General features: G+C 39.4%; 1 protein-coding gene across 8 annotated transcripts in view; it reads left to right on the forward strand.

The window, feature by feature from the left end:
- Positions 1-6,848: 6,848 nt before the first annotated feature.
- grin1a (glutamate receptor, ionotropic, N-methyl D-aspartate 1a) overlaps positions 6,849-25,900 on the forward strand; it is a 31,444-nt gene continuing 12,392 nt past the window's right edge. For 2 of the 8 annotated variants that reach the window (XM_026338869.1, XM_026338872.1), the window contains exons 1-14: positions 6,849-7,553; positions 9,815-9,949; positions 11,671-11,847; positions 16,699-16,761; positions 17,503-17,600; positions 18,027-18,148; positions 19,157-19,331; positions 20,111-20,255; positions 21,411-21,497; positions 21,919-22,066; positions 22,383-22,510; positions 24,846-25,010; positions 25,259-25,377; positions 25,719-25,831. In XM_026338869.1, coding sequence (XP_026194654.1) covers positions 7,305-7,553; positions 9,815-9,949; positions 11,671-11,847; positions 16,699-16,761; positions 17,503-17,600; positions 18,027-18,148; positions 19,157-19,331; positions 20,111-20,255; positions 21,411-21,497; positions 21,919-22,066; positions 22,383-22,510; positions 24,846-25,010; positions 25,259-25,377; positions 25,719-25,831 — 1,924 coding nt within the window. In that variant the 5' untranslated portion in view covers positions 6,849-7,304. The remainder of the gene's footprint in view (positions 7,554-9,814; positions 9,950-11,670; positions 11,848-16,698; positions 16,762-17,502; positions 17,601-18,026; positions 18,149-19,156; positions 19,332-20,110; positions 20,256-21,410; positions 21,498-21,918; positions 22,067-22,382; positions 22,511-24,845; positions 25,011-25,258; positions 25,378-25,718; positions 25,832-25,900) is intronic. The other 6 variants (XM_026338874.1, XM_026338873.1, XM_026338877.1 and 3 more) reach the window with 5 other exon arrangements.

Below are 25,900 nucleotides of genomic sequence, written 5' to 3' on the forward strand. Positions count from 1 at the left end.
AACATTTATTTTTGTGTATTTACTCCTGGTGCACATTGTTGAGTCATTACTGACTTAATCACCAATGACTAAAATGCTGTGAGGCTTTATTAAATGTTACTGTGCCTGTGACAAATGTATAAAAAGCACCAATATTTAGATGTTTGTGCTGATGGGGCTGGTTGTGTAGGCTTGGTTAGCATTACACTTGTCAAGTGGTCACTGAAGAAAGATGTGTTAGTCAAATAACCAGTCATGTAAAAAATCATTTCCCTTGAATTTCAGATGAACTGCTTTGTTAGGTTCCTTCTCAATATTAACATGTATTTTTGTAACTGGCTAATCTACAGATGTTTATTTAAATAAGCAGAATAAATCTGTCTGATATGCTCTAATGTGTTTGCTCATGCATTTCTCAACTGGCAAAAGCTTTCCATTGCACTGAATAGGTTAGTGTGTTAAATTGAGTGGAATAGTGAAATGTTCGCTGCACTACTTGGCCAGTGGCACTTCTCTCAGGCTCATATTATTGCTTAGCGTTCCTTATCTGTGAATGTGCTTATCTTATCTGCATATTCATGGTGGGAGAGAACTGTGTGACTTTTGTTATACTGACGCATTAAATAAACAACTAAGGCTTATATAAGCTTTCTCCGGAAAGAAAACAGACTTCCTTTAATGAGGGAACATATGTAGCTTGTGTTAAATGTACAAAAATGATTTAGCTTGAAAAATGTCTGAAGAAGTAGTCATTGGAACTGAAGAGGAAAGTGTTGTAACACTGGAGAAAAAGTGCCTGTCGTCTACAGTGGAGACATATGTTTTCTACACAATAGAGTGACTCAGTCATTCAGTCTTCGCTTCAGCACAAACATCAGGACAGCTGTGATGAAAATCACAAAGCAGACACGCAAACTGTGACAGATGGGTCTGACCGAAAGACATTTGTTCTACAAGAGCTGGAATTGGCTTGCAGGGATCAGCCCAGCTGCAGTGGAAGTGTCAGGGGTTTGTGTAGTGCCAGTAGTGGGCACGAGTGGTCCATCTGCAGCGAGCTGTTTGACTCACATAGAGATCACAGCATCACCTTACTCAACTGCCACCACAAACTGTGCCACCACTGTACAGTTGGCATAATGAGGCGGGCCAAGGACCCCAGACGACTGCAGTTGGAGGTACTGAGATTTCAGGAGGAGTTGTATCTATGAGCCAGGATTTGCCCTGGTCATCAGTCCTGGACTTGGACTGCAAGACATCCCAGCATAAGCATTATGCTGCTTTGCTCTAGAAAGGCAGCTAGAGGCGCGCACACACAGAAACACAGTTGGTTGGTGCATCTGCCCACCTTGCCCTGTCAGAGGACTAAGATTAATGCGACTACACTCTCTCTGCTTCTCTATCTCTGCCCTACTGCTGCTATTCTTGGTTGTTCCCATTACATTGCTGTCCATGATTTTCAATAATGGCTTATCACTTAGGACATTTCATGTCTACGCAAAAGAGTTTATTGCTATGATTAACATGCCTGCTTTTTAATGCAATTAGAGACATAACATATATTAGTAGCAGCATTGCAGGTGGCATTAGTTCTAGTAGTAGTAAGTAATGTCAAATTTCAGGTGTCATTTGTTCTTCAGTTGTTTTATTAATCGTATTTATCATCTTTAGTTTCACTTAGCCTGTTTATTTTAGACATACCTTTGTACCATTGCTATTAAGATTAACTGACACTGGGCTAGCATTATATGCAAGTTCACATTAGTGTTGACAGTAATTTTCAAAACTGTAAATGTCTTGAAAAAAGTAACTTAGTATCAACAAGGGCATTGTATTTATTCCTAAAATATCTCTAAAACTGAAAGAGTGCAGCCTCCTATCAGTTGGTCAACCTCACTCCTGACTTTTCTTTCTTTGAAATGTGCCACAAGTTGTAGGGTTTGGTGCTGTGGAAAATTCATGTTTGCAAATTTAGTTTTGGATCAAGACTCTTTATATCTTTCTGGGTCTTATAATGACCTACTTCTCATCAGAACAGCTCGGATGCTATCTGCCATTCCTGCTGCATATTCTTAGCAACAAAAACCCAGCTTGTTCTCCTTTCATGGTGCACACGAAGGAGACATGAACCTACAGTCTAATCCTTTGCAGTGTATCCATGTTATTAGTTCAAAGAGATAAAAAAGTGAAGATGAAAAGCACTGGTAAAAGCTGGAAGTGATGGACTTGTTTGTTCCCTTTTTTTTTATTCTGCTGTAGCTCCACTTCCACCTTTACAATTGATACTGTGTATCAGGGCAGGATATGTGCAAATACTAGATTCTTCTCTGAAGTGACCATGTGCACATACAAACATACTATAACATAATGATTTTATGTTTGTATGATTTTATGTTTTTACTTATACTTTTAAAAGCAGTGTAAAATAAAACATTCTAAAAAAATGTGATTGTGTTAATTAAATAATATTTGTACTTTTAGTAGCACAATGTAAGTCTACATTATTCAGCATTTAACAACTACTGTAGAGTATTTAAATTCTTAATAAGATGGGGTACCTTAGGAGCTGAATGGTCATAGCACATGCTACACAATCAGTGTCCCCAGTTCATGTGTGGCTGAGAACACTTGCTGCGCTTCACACCCCTTTCTCTTCTTTTTGATTCCAGTCTGCATCTCTACAATCAAATAAAGGCAAAATACCCTAAAAAAAACTATTAGGTTTAAGTTTGAATCTATAAGCTGTAAACTCCCATGACATTTTCTTATTTTCTCTGTTAAAGTTTTGTATTTCATATGTGAGAGAGAATTAATAGAATACTGTATGTTTCTTTACGTAGACAGACCAACAGTTACAGACCAACAGGTCAACTTGTTGTGTTTTTGGGAGTTTCCATTTAAAAACATTTTTCTTTAATGCATTTAAAAGTGGGGCATTTTTAAATGCAATAAAGAAGAACTGTTTTCCTGAAATAAAACTTTTTTTACTGCCAACTGACTCAGTTACTAAAACAGGAGTTTGGAGTTAATAGTATTCCCTAATGTGAAACAAAAAAATTGATCAGGCCTGCAGCCCGCCACAAGGCTTTGCAGCATGTTGGTATTTGGGAGATCTGGGAGAGTCGTTGTGTTCTTTGCAGCATGAAAACTAAAGCTCAGCATTGGGAACAGCAAGAAAGCAAGGACTGTGAGGGCTCACACATGTATAATTTACGCAAGGACTTCACACTACATGAGAAACACATCAGACAGGCAGGCATCCTTCTGCAGATGACTCATTGAGGCAATCTTTTTCTGAGACCTCTTCATCTTTCTTTAGAAAGCACTGGCAGAGCATGACCTGTTTTGCTCTCCCCTTTGATCAGATGTTCAACGCCTCCCTGCAAGATGCTGCTCCATCTATTCAAGTGACCCTAGCTCATCTGGTATGATACTCTCCCTCACACCATTCAACATGAACATGTGCAGGTCACAGAAAATCTATTCTGAAAAGCACTCTCGTGTGACGCAAAGTGCAACACGAGGAGCTGAAGTCAAGCAGTTCACGGACGACTGTGCTGCTGTCATGTTAAGCGCTAAAGCATGTAGGAGTATGACATGCTATGTCTCCTTCCTTTCCTCCCCTTCACATTGTATGGGTAATTATTGACTCAGCCACTCTTGGCTGGTGAAATCATGGAGTGAATATTTGTTAGTCTGCTTTATTGTTGAGAAAAATGTTTTGACATGGCCTGATGACACATATTTCACCACCTTCAAGACAATTATGACATTTTAAGGTGCTTTTAAAAATAACTTTTCATCGCCACTAGCAGGATCAAACTCCTCATCATAAAATCCACTTTATACAACTTTAATAAAGGTCACCAGTTCACTCAAATGCTAAAATGATCTGGCTATTTAACTGTTTATACAGTGATGCTACAGTATGGCACATGCATAATAAATGGCTGAATATTTTTAGCTTCATGGCGAGCTGAGAAGGGTGTTGAGTGTGTTTAGGCTCCATATTTTCAGTTAAGCTGGTTACCCTCTCAGTCTTCCTGAATGCTCCAGTGATGTTAAGTAACCTACTGTAAACACTGTGTGGGAAGATAGCTAATAAACTTTAACTTGTTAGCATGCTAAAATGCAGAGACTCCTACTACATTTCATATTACACTTTTTTAATATTTACATATCTATTTATTAATGATATTTCTTGGTCTGCTCAGCTGAATATAGCTGACAGTTGAAGGGTTTGTTAGGACTGTAAGTACATTTTGTCATTTTAAGGACCCCCATATGTTTTGACTTGTTTTTCTATATATACTTAATTTATATCCTTCTTTTTCACTGTAATCTAGCTTATTTTTACTTGTTTTTATAGTATATGTGTATGAAAAGCACACTGAAACTACTTTATTAAATGTGCAATTAAAATAAATGAGCCTTGTCTTGCTTAACAAATTCCAAATGTACAACATGCATGTAGGGTGATGTGTCTCTTTTATTTTATTTATTTAGTTTTTATTTCCCTAAACTTAATTGGAGACATTCAGTGAACTACACACTCTCTCTCTCCTTGCAGAGGACTGTGTGGGTGATGTATGAGTCTGTATTCTTTCTGTGTGGGAGGACAGCTCAAAGTGTGAACTCAAGAGTGTCCGTGTGTGTCTCTGACTGGATTAACGTGGATGTGTGTATACTTAAGTTTTAAAGCCTGCAATGATCTTTGTGTGATCGGCTGCCTGTGCTTATTTTTGCACATTAGTCCCACTGAGCTGGGGAGTCTTTACAGGACTGTACGATGTGTCGTTCCAGCAACAAACAAGCAAACTTATTATATAACGTCAGCAGAGCAGATTGGTCCAGTTTTATTGATGTGTGAGTAGTAGCTGAGTGGGCTGGGAGAGAGGCAGAGGAGGGCTTCAAAACCTCATTTAATAAGAGGCCTTTGTGCTGTCAGGGCCATCCAATAAGTGGTGAGTTTAATACAAACTGGCTGTGGTAGTCATGCTGAGCCTGGGTGGGGGTAATCATTAGCTGCTCTGCTCAACGCAATTATTTTCTTTACTCATTTGCAGTTTAATGGTGGTAGGGGTTTGCCTCCTCCTGTCTGTGTGACTGGCATTTTGCAGGAAGGGGTTTTTTGTTCACATTGTGTTCTTGTCAGGTTTAATACTCTTACTGATACAAAAAGATCTTTTTTCCTTTCAAACTACATTGTTATGCTTTGATTATGAATCCTGTGTTCCTGAGTCTTTTCTATTTGTTGAAATGAATGGTAGAAATTACAGGTGGTAGGTGCAGTTATATGTGTTATTTTTTGTCATAGTTCTTTAATAATCATGGTTTAAATGCCATTTCATTGGTTTTGCAATAGTTTGCGAACATCTATTGTGAGCAAACTTCAACCACTGATGTCATGGAAAGCTCTGAAACAGGTTACTGCCTTTTTTGGGTGTCATTGTTCTTATACAATTTTCTCGGCAGAAAATAGATCCGCAAATAAAATAAAATGCCCTGAACTAAATAAAATTAAAATACTGTGCTTGGTTATGCTTTGTGTCAGCAAAGTAATGGAAAGTACAAGCGTTTGCCAGAGCAGTGTCTGATTTGTGTTATTATTCTAGATAAAATTCCAGGTTTCTGTGTGAAGTGTTTTTTCTCCAGCAAAGACAACAGGATGTTAAAAGGTGAGGAATTATTTAGGCACTTGCCTGCAGGCCTTTTCAATATTCTGTTTAACACTGCACATTATCAGAAATTATCTATCTAATGTTATAAAAGTCTTTTTTTTTTTAATTACCAAATGATATTTGAGAGAAACTCGTTTTGCAAGCACACAGCCAGCAGCTGATGAATGTTGTTTTTTTTTTTTTTTTTAGCCTTGTGATTAATTTATTAGTTCACTGCAGCACAGAGACACACTACAGCGTTGTGTGATTTATAATTCAGAACACTGTTTGATGATTTCACTGTCCTCATCTGGACAACTTATAATTTAGTGTGAGTGTCCATTTTGTTAAGGTTATTCGGACGTTTCTTGATGTGATGAATAAACTCACTGTCGGCTCGTCATAGACTATTTGAATAGAAAAGTGCGCGCGCGCGCGTCCGCGTGTGTCTGTGTTGTAAAAAATCATGTTTCCTAGGTAACCGGGAGGTTGATCTTACTAGTGTATCTCGCTGCGGGGATGCTCCCAACAGTGAGTTAAACACTGAAGCGTGGGGCCAGAGCTTACACAACATCCCCCTGTGTGTCCGCACACACAGACACATATGATTAAAACACAGGCGGGTCCGTTCATGTTAAAGTGTGACTGCTGGAGAGACGGATATGTCACTGGCATCCTGCGTGATTAATGAGCTGTCCACGGGGTCAGTCCACTTTACGCACTGAGCTACACGACAAATCAGCCTGCAGGAAAACGACTCCCGTCAAATCCCGTGTTCATAGCTCAACTCTGACCTGAAACCCGTTAGACTGAAATAAACACAGTTCCCCCTCTTCTCCATCTGCTCTTGTGCAATCAGGCGAGTCAGGGGGATTTTTTCACAACCGCCTGGTTCTCTTTGCACACGCTTCGCATCACGTGCATTCACATATTAATCAGAATTACATTAGTAGTTAGTCTATGTCCTGCAGGTGTAGCTTCACACCGCAGGTGTCCTGCCTTTCATGATCTCACCTTTCATGTACTGTTAGAAATAACATGCTGGTTGAGTGCATCCTGAACAAGTGCATGCATTTCTCACACGATCGCCTTCTGTTCCTCAGCAGCAGTAGCGCAACACACGCCAACACGCAAAACCCGGAGTGGGGAGCTGATACGGCGGGAGCGCGCAGCACCACTGCGGCGCGCATGCACAGCTGTCAGCACCAAGGACAGCAGCCGCTCAGCCCAGAGCGACCAGCCCGCGACGCATTGGTGTGACCAGTCCGCACAGAGAGCACGGAGCAGCGGCTGGAGGAACGATACCCACTCCGGGGAGCAAGGCGCCTGGACGCTTGGGCTACGGTTGAACTCTTTGTTTAAGAGCGCAGGGACCTTTGAGCAATTCTGCAGAGGAAAGCAAAAAAAAAAGGTGAACGATGCTATTTGGATTCCCTGGGTGACAGCCTGCCCCTAATATGATCCTGCAAATTCCAGCGCATTGCACATAAAACCACCCATTTTTTCCCTCGGATCCCCCCTCGCTCGTTCACACCGCCCACCTGGATCGTGTCTGCAGTTGTGCATTCAACTGGCTGAGCCGTGCTGCTGTCCAGAATCTGGTCGAGCCGACCCGCCAACGGGGAGAAAAGCGACCGGGCTGCAGCGTGCTGTTTGGTGGTCCACACGATGCGCCTGTTTCTGCTGGCGGTGTTCTTCTCGTGCTCCTGCGCGCGGGCCGGCTGCGAGCCGAAAATCGTGAACATCGGGGCGGTCCTGAGCCAGAAGAGGTACGAGCAGGTCTTCAAAGATGCCGTGACCCAAGCCAACCAGGTGTACGGCAGAGACAAATTCAAGCTGACCGCTATCTCCGTAACACATAAACCCAACGCCATCCAGATGGCTCTCTCCGTCTGCGAGGACCTCATCTCCAGTCAGGTACCTCACTCCCATCTCTGCATGGGCGCTAAATCCAACACGTCTCAGTCATCTCCTTCATCTCTAATATATTCTCATTTATTTGAGTGAGAGCTCTCACCTCCAGACACATCTTCACCTAACTGTAAATATGTTTGTTGCTATAAACATCTGCCTCGCCATAAAAAGCTGCTGCAGAGAGCGTTTCCATGTCATGATCATAATCTGTTCTCTCACTCAAGTGTCTCTGAAATGGATATAGGACCAGATTGGTCGCCATGACTAGCTCGCAGTCTTAAACTGAGTCCAGACTTTAACAACTGGCTCCAACACCTCACATCATGGCTAGCTGTCCATTCACCATATGCATATTACCAAGTGTACTGAAACACTGAGCCAAAGCAGCCAGTGCATTATTACAGTATGAGTCTGTAATTTGCCCAATTTGGCATCCAGTCCACACCGTTACACGTCCACTTTGTCTAGTTCTAATATGAACTCCCCACAGACCCATCTGTTTTACAGACATCCAAAAATAGGCTTTGGTTTAGGGCATAGCTCAGATGACAGGGCAACTGTACAATTCAGGACACACAGCTGCAGATCTACTGAACTGAAAAGGATCCAGCGCAGATTGAACATGTGCAATACATCATTCACAATTAGCAACCTGGCATCCAGTGTGTGTGTGTGTGTGTGTGTGTTTGAATGATAACATTTTGATACAAGGAGGCTGATTGTGCATGCTGAGCTTCAGGTGTGGATCACTCAGCTGCCATCTGATCTAAGATGAAGCCGCGCTATAACGTTATGCTTAAGTGAGATCGATATTAAAAAGTGTTTAAATGTGCATTTTCCAGGGATGAATTCTAAGCTATGCAGGCACATACAGAGTTATTGCACATGTGCTGCATAACCAATAAAACAAAAGACATTTCATAAGTAATGCATGGTGAGTTTATGTGCTCCTTTGAGAGTTGTTCAAACACTGAAGCACACAGAAATCCAGCAACCCTTTTTCTACATGGCTTTTAAAAGGCATTATGTCACAGCATGTTGAGGCGTGAAGCCCCGCTCCCTCTTATTTCTCCCACACACATAATTAGGTATCATGCGAGAAAAAAAAAAAAAAAACACACACCCACAGCTCCAGTACTGCTTTCATGTCCTCAGTCCTTTTCTTGGTGTAATGATTCTAACTGATACAGGCTTGTAGAATAGTACTGTCACATCCAGACTCCTGTCACATGTTCACCCCAAGCATGAGTGCACAATCCACTTATTAGGGTGTTCAGATTACACCAACAGTGGATGAGTTCTCTGCACACATACCTAATTCAGACGAAACATCTACGAAAGCTTTAATTAGATGAGATTGGATTGTAGCAGGCACTGCAAAGGAAAGTCTGTGGCAGATGGAGGAGTCGATGCCTGGGAGCAGTCCTTGGAAGATAGACCTAATTTTTGACCCAACCATACGGACTACACATATCCAATAATCCATGCCTGCACAGCCATGCCAACTTTATTCCCCTTCCTTCACACCTCCGAGGCATTTCTCAAAGCTGAGCATTAAGACGGGCACACAGAGGTTCTTTTTGCTAGACTAGCTGGACAGCTTTGGTTTGCTTAATGCTTGAGATGAGACTAAACCAAACGGCCACAAATTAACGTTAGCCTGCAAGCGCACACAACGAAGACATTTGGAGACAGGAGCACATTTATTTGCTCATCTATATCCTTGTTGTAGATGAATTCATGAATTCACAACTTAAAGTCATCTTGGTGTAGAAAAAGGCAAAAGAGGCAAAATGCCCCACAGCATTGATTCAGTGGTGAAATTTAATTTCATTTATTTTACACAGGTCACACTATTCAGTATATTTAGTGCAGCTTTGTTTCTTCAGTAGCAAATTCTGGGACCATATACCAAATATGGAGCTGTGTCTAACTCTGATCAATCAATACAGTTTGACACAAGTGGATTGCTGTTCTGGACAAATTTCAAGGACAATTCAGGCAAACAGAACGCACGTCAACAGCAAATAATCATATATTTATATAAATGGATGGATATATATATATATATCCATCCATTTATATAAACATATATCTATATATATCTATATATATATATATATATATATATATAAAGAAATGCATGTGTCTAAAGGGATGGCTTCAAGACTTAAGTCTTTATCTTAATAGGACTGCAGCTATTAACACTTTGCTTCAGTGCTAGTGGCAGAATGACAAAGTGTTCTTCTTCTGTGTCTCTGCAGGTCTATGCTATCCTAGTGAGTCACCCTCCACAGTCCAATGACCACCTCACTCCAACGCCTGTCTCCTACACTGCAGGCTTCTACCGCATCCCTGTGGTGGGGCTCACCACCCGCATGTCCATCTACTCTGACAAGGTGAGTGATGGATGAGAGAGATGCAAAGAGATAGAGAGAGATGAAAACAGGAAGCAAGCGAAGGAGTAAGGAGCTCCCCTGGGGTGGCTTCCACAGCTTCCTAGATTAAACGTCCCATCACTGTCCATTAAGGCAGCTATGATTAAATGGGTTTCCAGATGAAAATTGAAAGAACATCATTAATAATTCTGCTGACCTTAGTAATTTTTTCACTGAATACAAGCTATTAAAATTAAGCATGACATAAATAAAATGCCAGGGACTTAACTGACTTCCAAGGTGATATATGTCAGTGACGTACTGTATCTCTTAATATTGACAATTAAAAGACATAATATGCATACATTTCAGAGATTTAAGGGAACCCAAGGGTTTTGCAAATAGACTGAATGATGATCAAAGTATTTTAGGCTTTTTTCACAGTGTGGGTTTTACTGCCTGATAGACACTATTTTTTGATCATTAATAGGGTATCACTTTTTTTGTTTGTTTTTAATCATTTTAGCTGTAGGCATTTCAGATTGCTATATATTATGTAATAATGTTTTGTCAGTATAGAGTTATAAAAGTACAAATATGTTGACAAAAATATTTCTACACTTACACTTGACACCTATATGTGATTGTTGAAAATACAACATTTTTAATGGACATGTAGAACAACACAGGTTTTCTGTGTTTCTTGGTGACTAGACCCATTTATTGTCTCTTTTATTTACCTCTGGACCTTAACAGTACAGTTTTTCTCCCATGTCACTCCTTAATATAATGATCAAAAGTATCAAGGCTTTCTCTTTTCCCTTTTATGATTTACAATCTGCTGGGTTAAAAATTGTCAATAGTTTCATCAGTCCTTATGTGCTTATGTGCCTACCTGCTTATATTACAGATTATTGTTATATACAGTATAAACCTCAGTTGTGTGGTGTACCACAGGGTTCTGTTCTGGGTCAACCTGATTTGCCTTGTATACCCTACATCTTAAGAACATTGTAACATTAAACATTACTTTTAAATATTGAAATAATTTACCCAGCTCTTTAAAAACTATTAAAATTGCAAAGCTATCGTTTGCACAGATATAATAAAGGGTTTCTGTTTGTGCCCCAGCTGGACCTCTTCCTAAGGTGTTTAAATAACTATCTTAACACACTAGATATTTAACATGACGTGGTTTTAAAAAAGGCTATGTTCCAAGGCTGGAGTTTTAGTTACTGGGGATGTAGCCAGGATTTTAATAGAGGTTTTCAAAAGTTCACTTCAGGTTCGTTTCAGTTCTTTGGCTTCAGTGCATCATCAAAAAAAAAAAAAAAAAAACCTAACCATAGAAATGATGATAAATGGTTCACAATTCAGAAACACCTAGTAGTTCACATTTTCGGCAATGATTTTCTTTAACGTGTTATTTGTTTAGAAACAAATTCATGATTTTATTATACTACTTTCTGCTATCAATTCCACAACACACTGCTCTCTATTTTAGAGCTAAGAATTATTACCATAAATAAATTACCATAGCATGGATAAAATAATTATTAGCAAATTACTATTATTAGCAATATGACAATGATTAATAGGTGTCCAAATTCTTAGTTTACTTGCTACTGAGTGGACTAGAGAGTGTACATAATATGTAGTGAATGACTGAATAGGGAGTGATTTCAGACACAGTCTTAGAGTCAGAGTGTTAATCCCTTCATTTCCTGCTTCATACTCCTCAGAGTATCCACCTGTCCTTTCTGCGGACAGTCCCTCCCTACTCCCACCAGGCGCATGTGTGGTTCGACCTGATGCGCGAGTTCAACTGGAACCACATCATCCTGATAGTGAGCGATGACCACGAGGGCCGGGCTGCTCAGAAGAGACTCGAGACCCTCTTGGAGGAGAGAGAAACAAAGGTGAGACGCTCCAGCTGCCACACTATGTCAGCATGAGAGAGAGAGAGAGAGTGTGAACGGTTTTAAAACCCCAGAGCTCTTCTATGTATGTAATGTTTTCCTTTCTGTTGTGTGGCCACATCTCTTTCTCACCATTGTGTAAACATTGGCTAACATTCCTAAAGACATCAACAGCGTTTAATGTGGTCTAATCTGACAGGAGTTTGTATGTTTATTTGCTCATCTTCACGTTGCTTTTCGCCATAGTCCAAATAATCCTGTGTCTATCCACATTGGGAGCCAAATAGTGGACTTTAACATGGGGCTTTGCAAACCATCATGGACTGAAGTGTTGAAGTGTTTTAATGTTACGTGAGCTCAGTGCATGACGAGTGGCAGGCTTCATCACTGTTCTGTACACAGAGGCCTTGTGTTTATGGCAGTCATGTTCAAATGGGATATGTTTTCAGATCCCGCTGATGCATCCATTTTAAGTGTAGCTCTCAGCTGTGTATTCGGGTCAGTGAAATGCTGATCTTCCTTGAGCCAAAACAGACTTGAGTCCGCAATGATGTGTGCCCTTTAGGAACAGAGAAAGAGAGAGGAAAAACAACTGCCATCTATTTCTTCCATTTAATAAGATGAAAGTACCTTGGGATATATTTTTTCTTTATACTCTACCATACTTGTCCCTCTCTGGGGCTCTTTGCTGTAATTGTGTGGCAGAATGAAATGAGTGCCGATTCACAGATTTAATTAAATCAGAAGCTAAAGAGACTGAACGCAACACACACCCGAGGTAATTTTGAGAAGGCAGCGACAGTTAAAATGAAAGCTGCTTAAATTAAGTGACTAGGATCAGTCGTGGTCAACTGTCACCAATAAATAAAAAAACATTTAATCATAGGAATTAATCACACTAACAGTGCAAACACATCTGTGCGGTTGAAATAATAACTCTGAAAGTCCAATTATGTGTTATTGACTCACATCCTGAACTAGAGAAGAGAAATTTGTGCTTTAAAAAGCCTTTGATGAGAATCCTCTAAATTCCTTTCATGTTTGCATAATCTGAATTTGGATCACAAAATGGACCCATCTGTGACTCCCATTCAGTCCCATAATACTGAGAGAAGTTGCTGCAACTCTCACTGTGAGGCTAAATTGTGCCTATATTTAGTTATGACTGGCAGGGCCAGTTCAAGCATTTTGGTGACTCTGAACATGGCTCATTTGAGAATCTTCCCAAGAGAGAACCAATTAAATCGACTTAAGCCTTCCTTCCTCACTGCGAATAAACAGCAAAAGAAAGGAAAGTCCCATATATCCCATGTAGGCTCACTGAAGCATTACATTTATTAAAGTTTTTTCTTTTATGTTTTATTAGTCCCAGCTAAGGCACTTTTTATTCCTGTTTTTATTCCTGAGTAATGTTAGCTAAAAACTACAATGTCCAGCTAAGGGTTTTTTTTTGTTTGTTTGTTTGTTTTTTATGAAACATTAATTTTGTGAGACATTTTTAAGGCTTCACATCTTTAGTACAGCAGACTGACAGTAGACAGACTGACTGACACTGTTGGTCTCGGTCTTTGCATGGAATTTCACAGTATTCACAGTAAGAAAATAGAAAACAGTGTCAGACATTGACCTCAGATCTTTTGTAATGACATCTGCTTTCTGCATAAATTGGTCACAAAATGTGATCTGATAAAATACAGTGATGATCTTTCATGACTTTACTGAACACAGCCATTAAACATACACAGTGATGGTGCAAAAAGTAATAACAGTGTTTTAAAACATGGTTGAACCAACTTTGGCAGCAGTAAAATCAAGCAAGTGCTTTCTGTAGCTGTGATTTAAACCTCAACAACATTTAGGAGGAACTTTGGACCATTCTTGCTTACAGAACTGCTTCACTTCCGCCATTATATTAGGATATCTGCTGCGAATGGCTCTCCAGAGGTCATTCCAATGTCCCAAGAAAACGCCTGAGCAGAAACAGTTTTGTAAGAAAGAATGGTCCAAAATTCCTCCCTAAATGTTGTGCAGCAAACTCTCAACTGAAAAAATGTGTTTGTTGGTAGTTGTGACTTGATCCTGGTGAAGATCAGATAAAATTTTATGACAATTTATTCAGAAAACCAGGAAATCACATTACCTTTCCTTGAAACTATACATAAATGAGGACAAGAAGAAAGCAAAGAACATGACTCATTCCATATTTCCTATTTATTTGGGTGCTGCTCGGTGATGAAGTTGCACCGACTAACTACTTCTTTTTGCCTCTGGCCTGACATCCCATGTGTGTCACCATATTAGCAGGATAAGGAAAACCTCACAGGCTCTTTCATTATATGTTTGTTTTGATGCTGGTCACTTACAGTAAATGCAGCGTTAATTTTAGCCTTATGTATCTTAGGTGGTGTCTGGATGTTGCAGATTTCACCTTTGGCACATTATGCTCTAATTAAAGACAGAGGTGTTATTCTTGATAATCACCCTGTCACGCTGCATGAACTCAGGATGTATATGTTATATTTAGCTTCACAACAAAGTTGTTAGCAAGGTTACGTGATCAGATGGGATCACTGTCACCAACAGCAAGGAAGCCTTGGACACAGCGGACTTAGTCTGAGCACAAATGCGACCAAAACTCTATTAAATATTAATGTTTGACTGAGTATACAAAAATAGAGCGCTCAAAAAAACTCATGGGGAAAAAAGACAAAGACTGTTTATTCATCTGTATTGCTCCAAGAATGTTATGCACAGAATGAGAGGATTACGATGAGCTGCAGATGTATAACATAATTATAATTCTGATTGTTACGGCATTTAGAAATCAATTAAAATGTTAGTCTTGACTAAATTGAAATTGAAATGTAACTAAAATGTTGTTATTGAACAACCTTAATATTATTATTTTTTAAATAATAAATAAACTAACTGGCATATTTGACTTGTTTCCAATGTAGTTTCCTACAATTTCACACTAATCTTCTACCGTTTATATTGATGGACATCCTGTATTGCTGAAATAATACCACTGGGAATTTGTAAAAATTCTATGTGAGTTAAAATTATCATCATGCTTCAATTCAGAATTTAACAATAATCTCTCAGCACCCCCACACCCCCCTCCATACAAACATCACAATTATACTAGCGTTCAGATGATCTAAGTGGAAGGGTTTTGGCATTACATTTGTTATCAATATTGTAGTGATGCATGGTCAGTGTTGCCTTTTTGAATGCAGGGAGGCAGACCCAGAGTGCATTGAGGTGTGAGCTGTGAGGCCAGACAGCTGTGCAAGAAACCCTGTGAAGCAGAAAGATGATGTATATGCCTACAAAATGGCTCCCTATCACAGGCAGGACTGTGAATGTACTGTATAAATAGAGTTGGAAATGACGTTACCACCCTGTCTTGCAGATTTTTCCTACTGGTCACTCATGGTATTAGAGCTAAGGTTTCGATGTAAGCCACCATTATGGAACAGATGTCTGTAAAGTTTTTGACACAACACCTTAAACTGCAAGTCTGATGTTCTGACTTTAATCCAACCAGGTTTTGTGTTTGTAAAACATTCTCAATGTGTAGAAATGTAAGTTTTATTTGTGCAGTGCAACTGCAATGTAAAGTCTGTGGTCCCAGTGGGAATGCATTGGGATTGGGGGGGGCTAGTGGGTGAACACAAATACATTTCCAGTGCGCTGTACAACATGGACTCAGAACTGGAAGCTACAAAACCTCTTTGGTTCAAAATTCATTAAAAGTGACAGGGCACCATCTGGAGTCCAGCATCTTGTTCATACAATACATCCATGGGCACAACTATCATTTTTTTCCTCTTACAGAACAAAATGGCAACACCTCAGGTCTTCAGTAGTCTAGATTGAGTTTATTCTGCCTTAAAACTACTGAGAGTTAGTATTTCATCAGTCAAACTGCAACTCTGAGCTGCTGACTACTGAATTCCACACAGAGAAAGAATAATGTTAGTCCAAAGATTTAATACTTATTTTTTCCAAGTACTTTCTGGTGGTGTCTCACTGCCATTCACAAATAATTTTAGGTGAGGAGAGGAGATCGCTTCCTTTCCTACGCAATAAATTGTGGGACAGCAATGTAAACAAGAACACAATCAAAAATCTGTCATTTTTTTGGGTTAGAAATGAGAAATGACCTAGGACACATCTTTGTGCTATTGTCTGATAGAATGTCAGAGTGTGAGCCTTTGGCTTGTGTTTTATGATTTAAGCTCTATAACTATTTTAGTTTTTGATTTGTACTGGACCAGTTATTACTTTAATAATTAAACATGTATGACCATTAAATAAAATCAGATCAATGCAAGTAACACTTACAGTGTAAGACAAGCTAATTATAGTAAGTATATAAAATTAGCCATAGCCATAGTCTGAATGTGGCCAGTAAAAATTATAGTTGGATAAATCAGCAATTTACATACTATTTTCATACTGCAAAAGCCAAAAATGGTCTCACACTTTGGACTTCTTTTGGTGGAGTTTGAAAATCCAATAAGACTCTTTGATGGCCATGTTTAAGTGTTATTTTGCAATATGGTGAAGATGAAGTCCAATTATTACATTACACAGTAGCTCACTCATGTAGTCACTGCATTATCACTGATAACTGATGGTGCACTTTTTGTTGTTAGAAGATTTCATGATTTTTCTTATTATTAAGCGGTGATCTCTGATGTTCTTTGCAAGCCCCTTTGTTAAAGATCCCAATTTGAAGCAGAAAAGTGGAGATTTGTTGGAATGCTTTACTGCCCTCCATTTTCAACTGTTTATAATATTTTTCTGTGTCTGCATATTTTCTCTGTGCACATTACTCATCAGAATAAAAAAAGGAACTATGAAAACCTCGACCAACTGTCCTATGACAACAAGCGAGGACCTAAGGTATATTTGCATGGTCAATGCACGCCGCCCACCAACTTTCCAAACGTAGCAACTAGAAACCAGCCCAAACCAGTCACCAGCCGACCCAGAAATGTCCCTCTCTTGGTAGCACGTGTTTTCTTTATTTTTTACTTTGAGACATTTCCCTATGATTTAAATGAAGAATGATTTTGTTATGAAAAGTCGGTCATTACAGGAACAAAAAAGAAATCAGTAAATAGCGCCCCGCTTTTATCATTTTCATTTTCTCCTTCAATAAAGGAATGCATGTACTCAGAACACACACACACTCACACAAAAAGAGTTTGCTAGTCCATTCCTTTGTGGAGAACCGGTAAAGTGGGACAAAACCGTTTCCCAGATGCTACTTGCTCCTGTTCTGTAGCACTTTCCTAGTTTTCAGCAGTTTTTTTGTTGGGGGAAAACGTCCCCCTCACCCCCGTTCACCCGTTTTTCGTTACTGGTTGCATTGACCTTCTTCTTCCCCCTACCTAACACATGCACGTCCTTCTTTGGAGCCTTGATAACCCTCAGTTTGCATGCAAACAAATGCAAAAGTTTTTTTTCCCTTCAAGCTTATCTTTTAGTTCAGCCGGTTCCCCTGGATCGCTTTCCTTTTTATCTCTGTCTCCCGTTTTCAAACAAAATCGGCCAAGCTCAAACCAAGCAGGTAAAGAGGCAGCATGGTGTCTGACGTAGGGAAAAGTAGCTGGCTTGACCTTTCTTATGCCCCGATCACAGGCAGAGAAAGTCCTCCAGTTCAGCCAGGAGACTAACTTAACTGCTCTGCTGCTGGAGGCGAAAGAGCTTGAGGCCCGAGTCATCATCCTGTCTGCCAGGTAAGAATTGTATTCACACATTTCAAAAAAGTATAATGCTCATAGAAATATAAACCTGATGAAGCATCTCACAACAAAGGTTTACTGGACACAGGTAGGCATGTTTTACGATAAAGGGCATTCAATTGATGCAACTGAGAAGAAAAATCAAAGCACAAAAAAGGCCATTGGAGAAGGAGATCGGCTAAAAATTTTCTAATGTCATGCTATCTGTGGATAAACACAAGTGGATAATTTCCTTGTAAATATAATTTGTTATGTCTGCCTTTAGTGATGTTGTTCTATTTTTGATTTTGTTTGTGCATATGTAGCATGTAGAGGGCCAGAATGACATTTTGTTGTTCTATATGGTTTAATGGCAATAAAGCCTTTGCTTTGAACCATTATCCAATTTTTTCCTTTTTTTATCACCATGGAAAATTCCAGCGAGGAAGATGCTGCCGCAGTTTACAAGGCTGCCCGCTTCCTCAACATGACGGGTTCTGGCTATGTGTGGCTGGTGGGCGAGCGGGAGATGTCGGGTAAAGCCCTGAGCGAGGCGCCAGACGGTACGTTCAGCCAGCAGAGATCAGTGGAAATACACGAGTTGACCCCGGATTTACTCATAGGCCAACAGTAACACAAAGGATTAGAGAGATTAACCATTTAACAATGAATGCTTTACATGATTAACTGTATAATTGCTTGTTCTGTGTTGAGCATTTAAACATTTAAGCATTGAGTGTTTAAAGGTTTAAATGTGGTGTGTGCCTACACAAATCTTTTAGTTTAACTGTGTATGTCCTGATTATCCAAAGGTAAATTCATTCTGCTATCCTGCCATATTAATATCCTGGTTTCTAGTGAATTATAAAGGGAGACTTTTGCAACAGATAACTGATAGAATGGTAAGCCACAACAGCCTTTTTCTCTCTGTTCCTGGGTTTTTTTTTCTCTCTCTCTCACAATATTTTATCACTTTTTGGTCACAAATCTCGAGCGTCTTTTCCCCAGGCACTCTAACACAACCAACCCCAGTAGGGTGTTTGTTGTCCTGTCCATGTCCCGTCTCATCCACGTCTACTGCAGCTTCTGCCAGGAGTCTGCAACACTGATGGACCTGGTTGCAATCAGAAAACTTAGCTGAAGTTGGATTGTTCTTTGGTTTAAATTTAGGTCTGACGGGATTTTTGTTTGTTCCTAACACAAACAATGCTTTTCTTGTGCTGTGTGTGATTTCCCAAACTGTACTCTGAAGGGCCAGAAAAAAAGATCCAACTTCAAGGGACTCTTTACACATGCTGTGAAAAGGTCATCAGTGGCACCATCAGACAAATGATGTATTTATTTCTGTTGCCTTATTTCATAAAAGAGAAGATGTGGATATTTCCTGAATTATCTATCGAGACATTAACAGGCAATGGAGATGAATCATACAGCTGATGTCTGACCTTTATTCAGGATGTCTAAATTAGAGGCCCTATAAGTTTTTTTTCACCGTGTGCATTGCAAAAGGATCCAGGGAGGCTGTAGTTTGCTCAAGTCAGTGATTGTCTTTGTTATTGACCTGGTCGCAGGTCTCATCGGCCTCCAGCTTATCAATGGGAAGAATGAGTCAGCCCATATCAATGATGCGGTTGCTGTGGTGGCACAGTCCATCCAGGAGCTATTTGAGAAGGAGAATATCACAGAACCCCCAAGAGGATGTGTGGGCAACACCAACATCTGGAAAACCGGACCCCTCTTTAAACGGTAAGATAAGATAAGATAAGACAAGATAAGAAAACCTTTATTAGTCCCACAATGGGGAAATTGCATTTTTACAACAGCTTAAATACTAGAGTGTCAGAAAGACAGTCTGACCAAAGGAGACGAAAGACTAAACTGGCACAGTCCGAGATAAATAGGCTATGAAACCTGACAGTATAAACAGTTCAGTAATAAATAAAATATATACATGTAAGTACAGTATATGTAGCAGTGTGATTATGTACAGTATATGGATATTACTAGATTGCAGTATTGAAAATGTACATTGTGTAAGTTGGTTTACGAGCTTGACTGACTCTGAATTGTAAAGCTTTTCAATAACCCTAAAGCTGCAATAAACAATACACTGATCAGATGAAGTGTAATGTGAAAAGGAATCGCCTAAGGAGTCACTAAAATCTTTTCCCATTTTTGGCAGAATCACAGTTTTTCCAGCACTCTCTGTACAGTATATGTCACCTCCAAATGAAACCACTGAGTTTCAAATGACCCACTTAGCAATTTCGCAGCAGCATAACACAAAAAGTGCACTGCTTCCAAACAGATGTGGTGACAAAAACAGCAGACATCATCACAGCTCTGCCTCTTTGATGTCGGCTTTAACCAAACCATTTTACCACGTGCCCTGTGTTGAGAGCCATGTAATTAATAACGCACGATAACATGCACTGTTACAATCCTAAATTATGACACACTATATCCACGCATGACAACATGTGCACTCATGCACACATGTAATCACTTTTATCTACTTGCCCCAGGGTGCTGATGTCATCTAAATACCCAGAGGGTCTCACAGGACGAGTGGAGTTTAATGACGATGGCGACAGGAAGTACGCCCACTACAGCATACTCAACTACCAGAAGAGTCGCCTCATTCAAGTCGGCATATACAATGGAACACAGGTAAAGGCAACTCTGTCCCATCTCACATGACTGCGAAGCAGGTTCATAAAAAATTCACAAACTCCCATCCCTATTTTATACTCACTGCCCACAAGCAGGTTGTACTGTCCCTAATCCGAGAAGATAGTCATCCATTTCTGTTATTCATACTGGACATGCAGCTCTAGTTTTCTAACAATAGTGCAATGCATTTAATGTAGGGCAGCTCCACTATCCTCAGTGTGTGCATTCTGCAGTTCACCCATAACTACAACAACGCCCCAGCTAGTGGTGGATACGGAGGGATTTTAAATATTTACTGCTGTTTTTATTACTATGGGGAATGGGAATATACAGAAGTAATACTATTAAAGCTGAATGCCGAGAGGCAGACAGGCAAGTCGCTTGTTGAAACTTACTTTAAATATAAGAGGAGTTATGTTACTATTTGCATAAGTGTATAAATGACTGCAAACTGCATTTACCAGGTGATTCCTTTTTGACAGACTCAAATATTATCATTTTATTTTTGACTAATTCTTTACTATGAAGCATGAATTTTTTGTGCAAGAGGGTGATAGATTATTCCACTGTTAGATGTATTAAACTCTAGATGGCAAACTAGAGCTACATGTATCTGAAAATGAATCATATTCATGTATTTCACATGCTTTAGATATACAATATGAATGAGGAGAAAAAAATGTAACATTCAATATTACTTAACACTATCTATTAACATTACTGTACAGCACAAAATAAGCTCTAACACAGATTTATCAAGTGACATATTACTTTATTACAACTAGCAAACACTGTCTTCTAATAAAGACAATGTGATGTAGTTAACAGCTTTACAAAAAGCCCTTTAAGATCATTGTTTCTATATTAACTATATTTATTAATAGTAAATATTAAACAATGCCAACCAGTGCAAAAGCAGCAATGATAAAAACAGCAAGGGACAGCACCCCCCTGGTGATACTGTCGGTGTTATAGTAATAAGTTCATTTAATCCTCAGGTATGATGCATATGTCAGAGGTCAATGCAATAAATAAGGGAACCGCTGAGTTGTGTTATATAAAGCTGACTCATTAGTGACGCTCACCTGCGGTGCTGGATACTGTATACTGTGTGTGCGTGTGTGTGTGTCTGTGTGTGTGGCACCCGTGCAGGTGGTAATGAACAATCAGCGGAAAATCATCTGGCCTGGAGGAGAGACTGAGAAACCACAGGGCTTCCAGATGTCTACTCGGTTAAAGGTAGGGTGCCTTCACTTAGCTGTTGCAACGTGACATTTGTGTCTACACAGACTCAGTACAGACCCGAGCTGATATAGTCATTTTGGACAGTGCACTAACATTTGTTTCTCTGAGGGGAGTGAAGTAAATCTATGCTCATCAAGGCAGCAGTGGTATATCTACTATGACTTTTATCTCTTCAGATTTGTCTTAGGCCGGCAACGAAGCACTCATCTGTATCCTTGTCAGTTATTTTTACATTCATCTGTTGGTTTTGTGCATCCGTGTCTATCTGGCAGTTTGTATATGGGCATCTACTGTGTATCTACTGGGTTTTTCCAAGTGTTTTATTTTTCTTTCTGCATCACTCTCAAGTCTCTATGGTTCGATGTGATCCAGCTCTGGCTGCGTGATAAAAAGCATTCTGTCCCGTCTGTTTTAGATAGTGACAATACACCAGGAGCCATTTGTGTATGTGAAACCCACTCTGCCGGATGGAACATGCAAGGAGGAAATGACATTAAATGGAGTCTTAATTAAAAAGGTTATCTGCACTGGGCCCAATGAGACCATCCCAGGTAACACATCAGGGACGTTCATATTATCACTGTGCTTTCACTGCACCTGCCAAACTCCCACTGAAGATGCATACATACAGTATATATGCAATATATACAGTAGGTATCTATATATGTATGCATGTAGCTGAGTGCCATTCAGAGTGAGTGATTGCTGGGATGCTGGGATGTGTTTGGTCTGTGTGAATCATGATGAATGGTTGTCTGCGGTGCACTGTGTCATTCATTTCGTTCAGTGTACATGCGCCACCTTTGGATTAAAAAAAAAGAAGAACAATATTTCCCTCTATGTGATTGTAACTTACAGCCATTGTTGGTTTTGTTACAGGACGCCCAATTGTACCTCAGTGTTGTTATGGATTCTGTATTGATCTCCTAATCAAGCTGGCTATGACCATGAACTTTACCTATGAGGTGCATCTAGTAGCTGATGGGAAATTCGGAACGCAGGAGCGGGTTAGTTTTACATTATCAGCCATATTTTCGTATTTTTGTGTGAGGCACAGGTTGCATGTAATATTGCACATTCAGCATTTTACATAACATCAGCCTTTTTACTGATTTTTCAAACTACTTAAAGTTATAAATTAGTTATAGAGAAGATATACAGACAGACAGACAGGTCCAGCAGGTGAATTTGCCTTCATCATTGATGTAGTGTCTAGTTTTTGAATGCCTACACTTGGGAATTAGACAAGCAGCAATCACCATGGCTGGCTTGGAAATGCTAATTAGAATTATGAAAGGAAAACAACATCACATGGAACCGACATTAAAACCAGAGAGAAAATGAGAACCTGTCCACAGTGCAGTAAAAGTATAATAATGTCAAACAATAGCAACGCAGTACCTTTTTTCTTACCTCTCTTTGTTTCTTCATTACCAAGCTGTCTACTTCTGATTTCAGTTTCAACTCAAGCAAGCATCTGGTTGTGTAACCTGGAATCAGATTAAATGAAAATGTGCTTGCAGTGTAGTTATCATATGTGAACATTACTAGACTGACAGGGCGGTCCAGTTAAATTGAAAACATAATGACTTAAAAAAGCTGGGTAACAAAACAAAATACTAAACAATCAGATTCTAATTCATTACTGTCTTAGACACTTCAGATGCACAAAATAATATAGTAATATTAATATTTACAGCACCAGCTGTACCAATACAAAAACTTCTGACTTCCATATGTAGCAGTCTTGTTTCAAGTTCATTTTTCACTATGTCACTGCCCTGAGGGTTCGTTGATTTATGAAAATAAAAAAACTCATACCGGAAATATCGTGTCTTGTCAGGGGTCGTTCATTTTCCTCAAGCCTCTGGGACACGGTCTGACTTTGTACACGTCAAACCAGACACAAGGCACAACCTAAAAATACAATGTCACAGTAGGATCAGCTATATTTAGCCTAACTTCACATTGCTGCACTTTATGAATTTATAGTCCACAATGTCCGTCTTGTGCACCTTTGCATAACAGTAATATCTTAATAATAATAGTAACATAACATGTCTAACTAAAAATCAGGATTTACTACATTAGACTGTACTTGAATTATTCCCTCAGCAACCCACTGTATTTTAGTTTACAGATTAACAGCACAGGTGCATACAGATGTAGGGTCTCATCTGATTTATGTACATTTCTCCAGGCAGGAGGTCCAGCTTCAATTATAGTCATCAGTACTTGCTAAATTAAAAACCAATTTTACACTATTTAGTTTGTATTTATTATACACACTTCTTTTATCAAACTCAATTTATCTATATAAACTAGCTTTTAATACCAAAAACTCTTCCTCTTATATCAATAGTAATATTTCTATATTTAAGTTGAACTCACTCTCTGTCATTTATTTTCAAATTATTACATTTTATTATTTTGTTATTCTTTTGCCTTACCTTCACAATTTGATTTATATTTCATTTATAGTTAAATGTTCCTATTTGTCTAAACTTTACTTAATGTTAAACTAATGCTTTTAAGCTAACACTAGCATAACAAATATTAGCTTGCTAATACAATGGTGAGAGTGGATATTAATTTAAGTAATTACTTATTGTTAATCACAACATCAAAATACTGTATGACTGATCACAAAGTGACGTTAATTTAACACTAGTTAAGCTTCAGCAGTTAAATTAAAAAATGCTTACTAATGCTGCAGTGTGCAAAAACATTTAAAAAATGCTAATAGCAGTACTTTGGAGGACATAAAAGTATTTTTAAATAGCCATTGTACGTTTAATGTGTGCCATTTTGCATTTTGATAATTAAATAACACGGACACTACTGAGTTTTTATGCTCCCATCATTTAGCAATCATCTTAGTTTTAAAGTAATAAATAGTTATTTTTTTTTCTTTTTTATTATTATTATTATTTTTTACTTACTAAAAGAGTATATTCTCTGAAAAATGAAGCGTGGCAGAGGTCTGGACAGAATGGCCCTCATTGTCACTGCCAGTATGACCTTAAAGAAGGAAACACAGGACATTAAATGTGTGGAACCATTTAGCTCGAAACCAGAGAAAAGGTGCTCTGAGGGCAAATCAGGAGCACACCATTATATATGTTTGATTTTCTACAGTGTATTATCTCATAAGCCACAGAAAATAGCAACGTCTTCCTTATGTAAGAGAGCGAGAGAGCTTCAAAGATGCGAGGTGTGCCTAGCATTTATATCCCCACTAGGCTTAACCCAAATCCTTAAAGCACGGAAACATTCTGTGGTCTAGACAACAGCAGGTTGATAGCTGATTCTCATGTTAACACCTTTCTTCTGGGACTCCAGGTGAACAACAGTAACAAGAAAGAGTGGAATGGCATGATGGGAGAGCTCCTCGGGGGCCTGGCTGATATGATTGTAGCCCCGCTGACTATAAATAACGAACGAGCCCAGTACATCGAGTTCTCCAAGCCTTTTAAATATCAAGGCCTCACCATCCTCGTTAAAAAAGTAAGTAGCCTGTTTGCCAGTTAAACATATCATGCAGTGGTGGAATCCTTTAACAAAAAGTTTGAGTGACTGAATGTTAGGTTTATGTATGTTTTAATGAATTTACTACATTATGCATGACCATTCTACTAATGTGTTTTACAACACTGCGTTTTGTGTAAATATGCTTTATTTTTGTTTATAACAATTACAAGACACTGAAAGTTGGTAATTATCAGTCAATGACCAGCAGCACTGTGTATTTCCAGGAAATCCCTCGCAGTACACTGGATTCGTTCATGCAGCCGTTCCAAAGTACACTGTGGCTGCTGGTGGGTCTATCGGTGCATGTGGTGGCGGTGATGCTTTACCTACTAGACCGGTTCAGGTACAAGGGGGAGCTATGTGTGTCCATGTGTGTGTTGGCGTGTGTTCATGATCAAATCAGTGTGTGTGCGTGTGTACATGCGTTCCTGAGCACTGCAGATCTTCCCTCGGTGTGGACACGAAGACAGACAGAGGTGAAGATTGACTCCAAACATCCCACCGCTCTGCCCCTGTGCCACTGTCTTTGTCTTTTTTCGTTCTGTGGATCGTGTCCCTCTCTTTGCTTTGCTTGCACATGTTCAGTTCCCTTCCCTGCCTGGGGTCACCAGGGTTTTCTTTCCTACAGCTTCTCAGCCATTTCTCATTTTGTCTCCTGCAATCCTCCCAATTTTTTCCCTCTAGCCCGTTTGGAAGATTTAAAGTAAACAGTGAAGAAGAAGAAGAAGATGCCCTCACCTTATCATCTGCCATGTGGTTCTCCTGGGGAGTGTTGCTGAACTCTGGAATAGGAGAAGGTGAGACACCAGCAAGGAAGGTCCTGGTGTTCAAATCACCAGTTACCGAGCTGTAAATGTTCCCTTCTT

The sequence above is a fragment of the Anabas testudineus genome, chromosome 22 (assembly GCF_900324465.2).
Source record: "Anabas testudineus chromosome 22, fAnaTes1.2, whole genome shotgun sequence".
Lineage (NCBI taxonomy): Eukaryota > Metazoa > Chordata > Actinopteri > Anabantiformes > Anabantidae > Anabas > Anabas testudineus.